Raw genomic sequence first — 5,020 nt, 5'->3', positions numbered from 1 at the left:
CAAGCAGCAACACTGAAGACTGGCAGCAGGAAGATGATAATTCTGCTGCTGTTCTTTGTAAATGAACACTGGAAATTTTCACTTCTAAGCATTTCTTCTTCCAAAACCCCATCCTGTTGATTGAGAATGAGTGTGCCTTTAGTCACTCGGAGAAAGGAGGACAGGAGAGGTCCATGGGAACGATGGGACTCATCCTCTGTTGTTGAGGAGAGGGTGGCTTGGAGCTCGTGCTGCTGCCTGGTGCCTGGGACTGGGACTCCAAGTCCCCCTGCAAGAGGCTTGCTGAAAGAGCTCGTCCTCAGTGACAGAGACTTGTCCTGCTCAGAGTGCTGCTCGTCAGGCACTGCTGGCTGTGTTTTGGGCTGGGCTGCACTGCGGAAGGTACGGGTCACAGGCGAGCTGGTGTCTGTGGTTTCTGGCAGGCTCAGGGCATCCCCTTCTGCAGAGCTGGGAGAAATGATTGTTTGAACAATGATGACCTCCTTCTCGCTGTCAAGGCACTCTGGCTGTGATTGAACTGGGCTGCACTGTGAAGGCATCGGGTCACAGTCCAGGCTGGTGTCTGTGGTTTCTGGCAGGCTCAGATCATCTCCTTCTGCAGAGCTGGGAGAAATGATTGCCTGAACAATGATGACCTCCTCTCTCCCATCGCTTGATGTCACACGGAAGGCCTGTCATTGTGACTGCAGTGACTAAAGGACTTGCCCATGAGCTCTCCATTTATGGAAACACTCCCTGAGCAATCAGCACTTGGCCTGGCTCTTGTGGGTTCACAAGGGCTGGATTCACCTAGGAAGGAGGGGAGACACAGGGGTTAGCGTCCAACTTTCTCTGCCCATGGAGCAAAGGCTTGCGTGCTGCCTGTCAAGAAGCTTTCAAACAGCTTGAGAGCCTCCTTTGAGAAAACAGGGGTCAGCTGAAGATGTCAGGCACGGGCTTGAATGCCAGAAAAAGGTACAAGCCCACCAAAAGCATGAATTCTACCTGTGTTGCTGACAAGCAGTGTTTTGAAAGCTGGATTTGCACCCTTACCTGCCAGCACCACGAGTTCTTCTTCGGAAGGCTCCCTGTCACTGCTCTGCAGTTGGTGTTTTGCCGCAGGGGATGGTCTGCGCAGACATAGGCAGGAACACCAACTGCCAGCTGGTGATTCTTTCTTCTTTCTGGAAGAGCGTGGTCTGGAGAGAAAATAGAGCATGCTGTCAGTTGTGGTGCAGGGTGAGGGAAGAGTTGCACCGAGCCCTTGCCAATAACTGCCCCTTCCTGGCACTGCCCTTGTTTTCTGCTGAAACACAGCTTAGAAACACGCTCTGTTTCAAACAGCACTTCTCATTCCTACAGCTCAGCCCTGAAGTCCTGCTGGCTACATTCCTATCATCGATGTCAAGCAAGAAGCAGAGTATGTGAGCGAAGGCTCCACAGCTGGACAGGACAGGAGCTGGCAGGCGTAACTGCTTTCTGAGCAACTGTGCGTCCTTAAGGGAGGCTCGAAAGAATCTCTGAGTCATATGCTAACACCTCCTTGGACTCTGCACATTGCCATCTTTAATTTCTAGTGCCAGCAAGTCTGACCAACAGCTTTGCTTAGAGGAGAACTGGAACTGGTTTCAGGCATGTGGCCCTGAAATCTGGAAACCCCAATGTTTCCAGGTACAGCCAGCACAGACCAGGATACACGTCATCGTGGCTTCCTGTATCTCATGACTGCCTGCCCTACGAGGAAGTAAAGGCACCCTTGTGTGGCTCCACTGAGCCCGTCGGGCAACTGTGTGTTAGTTGAATCCTTGGAGATATAATGGACAAAAAGTAAAGCAATAAAGCCCACCTGACCAATAATGATAGAAGCTGGAAAGGGAAGTCCTCTTTACCTTTCAGATGGAAAATCAATAATTGTGTGGAATCTCCCTGGAAATTCTGTGGGATCTTCCTCCACTTCAATCTCACTGCTTCGTTTCACTGCAGGAGAGCTGCTCTGGCCTCTTCTCAGAGCTTGTGCCTCTTGCAGGGTGAGCAGCTTTGCGCAAGGAGGAGACTCCCACACAGACCTGGACCCAGGTACAGAACTCGGCCCTGCAAGGGCAAAACCAGCAGTAAGAGGAGGAGGGATAAGAAAGTGGCAGCCACAGCCATCCCCATTCTGCATATCTCTCAGAATTGCTCATCCGAGCCACTGGAAGAGGAGCTCAAAGTAACCGGGTTCTCAGAGATATGCTCGTGGCAAAGGACACAGTCATAATTTAGAGCTGCTCACTGTATCGAAACAGACATTAAAAAAACCAAACCTAGAAAACAGGTCTGGGAACTCAGAAAGCTTTGCTGCCACACTTCAATCATGCTTCACCCCCATTCAAAACATCATAAAGGCAGGGATGGTTTTCTCCATGTAAAGTCTGGCCTCGGACATTCTCAGGATTCGGCAACAGGGTGCCATACTCTCATCTAAGCCCTGAAGCCTCCTGTCCCATTGAAAGTCAAAGCGTATTTGAAAGATCTCAGAGAAGGCCTGGATTGGATCAAGATCAATCTAATGAAGGAAGACACTCACCTGCTCCCTCTCCCATGGCTGACGTGGATTTGGAGCCGAAGAGGCCGTCTGTGTGGCCAATAAGGAATTCCACTACAGCTGTCTGTGTCTGAACTTCCAAGCTGGCAGCTCCTCCACTGGCGCAGGCTGACTGGCTCTGCTGGGATCTGAAGAAAAGGCAGATTTTACAAGTCATTCCTCCAAGACTGTTTCCCCAGGTCTGAATTTATGCAGCCCAAAGCAGTCCAGCTGGGCTCTATAGAGTTCAACAGTGGGCAATCAGCAATGCCACCTACGAAATTCTCCTGGATGAACAAGGACAAAGTAGTACCAGCTAAACAAGAGAGCAGTAACTGTCACCTAGAAATTGTGTCCCTGGGGTTGGGGGAGAGCAGTCCAGGCTCCTCCTCTGCTGCCAGAAACTTCTGACAGCTTTTATAGGAGAAGAGCACATTAGATGAAGAAGAAGGGAAGATTGCTTTCTTTCTGGAGAACAGAACAGCGTTGTGCTTAAACAGAAAAAGTAAGTTTACCTTAAGAGGTTTGGAGCCCACACTATTGCTAAATTATGAGCGTCCATGTTGGTGACTGAGGAGTTCCCAGCAAGAGACGCCAAATGCCTCATCAGGTACTCAAGTGTCCTGGAAAACAAGAGGGGCAGATGTTCAGAACCAAAAAGCCAATCAATTGACCTGATGCAGCCTTCAGCCGCTTCAGTGTGCAGACGCATGATGTTGCAGGTGTGAGGCAACACCTGGATAGCATCATCGCCCTCTGAAAGGCAGGAGGGCTGAGCTCAGCAGACCGAGCACAGCACTGACCTGTAGTGAGGAGCAGGCAGCTGCTGGATGGCGCCCTTCATTCTCACCATCCTCTCCTCCTCGGTAGCAGCACCGGCAGCGTCCTGGAAAAAGGCAGGAAGGGATTCAGACACCAGTCAGCCTAATTAGCTGCTACAGGTTTGGGAACCGTGGGGACAGCGTGCTGGTGGTCAGCACCGAGGCAGACTTGACGCCTTCCAAGAGGCATCAGGGGAAGACCGCAGCACATAGACTGCGTCATCAAGGCCAAGCAGTGCAAGCTCAGGGGGGCTTTACTGCCTGATTGCGCAGTGCAGCTCCTCGCAGCAGGCATTCGTCTCCAACTCCACTTTGCTATTAACCCCATTCTTTACCAATAGCTGGGGAACAACAAAGGAAAGGGATATTCTCACTAGCATGGGAATAACTGAAATAACACCTCCTGCCCACCGCAAAAGCGGCATCAGTGAGAGGTAGGATGTGGCAAAGACATGCCTCATGGGGCTAACAGAAATAAGACCTCCGAGCTGGGGCACTGCTGCAACCATCAGCCAGGACGCCCAGGGAAAAGGTACATATCTTTTCCAAGACATTGCCCTGTGCTTACCGTGAACTTGTCATACAGCTGGGTGGTCAGGAGAGGGTTCGGGAGCTCCCTGAAGTACATCTTACATACGGAGCTCACGCTGTGAATGTCACGGACGCTAAGCTCGGGAAGCTGCTCTGAATCAAATTCATGGCTGCAGAGAAGGACACAGAATTGGGCAGGGGGCATTGAGAAGAGCGAAAACAAGTCCAAAGCCAACACAATATACAGCAAGGAAAAGGAAGGGTCCTCTGAGCNTGCCATCTTTAATTTCTAGTAGCAGCAAGTCCAATCAGCAGCGCTGCTTAGAGGAGAACTGGAACTGGTTTCAGGTGTGTGGCCCTGAAATCTGGAAAACCCCAGTGTTTCCAGGTACAGCCAACACAGACCAGGATAGACGTCAGTGTGGCTTTCTGCATCTCGTGACTGCCTGCCCAACCAGGAAGGAAATGCACCCTTGTGTGGCTCCACTGAGCCCGTAGGGCAACTGTGTGTAAGTTGAGTCCTTGGAGATGTAACGGACAAAAAGTAAACCAATAAAGCCCACCTGACCAATAATGATAGGGGCTGGAAAGGGAAGTCCTCTTTACCTTTCAGATGGAAAATCAATGACCGTGTGGAATCTCCCTTGTACAGCTGCGGGGCCCTCCTCCATGTCGATGTTGCTGCTTTGTGTCACTGCAGGAGAGCTGCTCTGGCCGCTTTTCTGAGCTTGTGCCTCTTGCAGGGTGAGCAGCTTTGCGCAAGGAGGAGACTCCCACACAGACCTGGACCCAGGTACAGAACTCGGCCCTGCAAGGGAAAACCACAGGTAAGAGGGAGGATCAGAAAGTGGCAGCACAGCCATCCCCGTTCTGCATTTTCCTCAGATTTGCTTATCCGAGCCACTGGAAGAAGAGGAGCTCAAAGTAACCGGGTTCTCAGAGATATGCTCGTGGCAAAGGACACAGTCATAATTTAGAGCTGCTCACTGTATCGAAACAGACATAAAAAAATCCCTAGAAAACGGGTCTGGGAACTCAGAAAGCTTTGCTGCCACACTTCAATCATGCTTCACCCCCATTCAAAACATCATAAAGGCAGGGATGGTTTTCTCCATGTAAAGTCTGG

At 50.9% G+C, this 5,020-nt stretch overlaps 1 protein-coding gene across 1 annotated transcript; it reads right to left on the bottom strand.

Moving 5' to 3' along the window:
* Window positions 1-658: 658 nt before the first annotated feature.
* LOC107310604 (rho GTPase-activating protein 32-like) lies at window positions 659-4,757 on the bottom strand. Its single transcript, XM_015856415.1, has 8 exons — window positions 4,501-4,757; window positions 3,932-4,064; window positions 3,346-3,428; window positions 3,058-3,165; window positions 2,546-2,691; window positions 1,869-2,070; window positions 1,033-1,178; window positions 659-789 (listed from the first exon to the last, which is right to left on the bottom strand). Exons 1-8 carry the CDS (start codon window positions 4,755-4,757, stop codon window positions 659-661), a joined length of 1,206 nt encoding a protein of 401 aa, XP_015711901.1.
* Window positions 4,758-5,020: the final 263 nt, after the last annotated feature.

This window comes from Coturnix japonica, chromosome 2, assembly GCF_001577835.2.
Source record: "Coturnix japonica isolate 7356 chromosome 2, Coturnix japonica 2.1, whole genome shotgun sequence".
NCBI lineage: Eukaryota > Metazoa > Chordata > Aves > Galliformes > Phasianidae > Coturnix > Coturnix japonica.
Note: the sequence above shows the minus strand (reverse complement) of the source record. Positions and strands in the feature narration are given on the sequence as shown.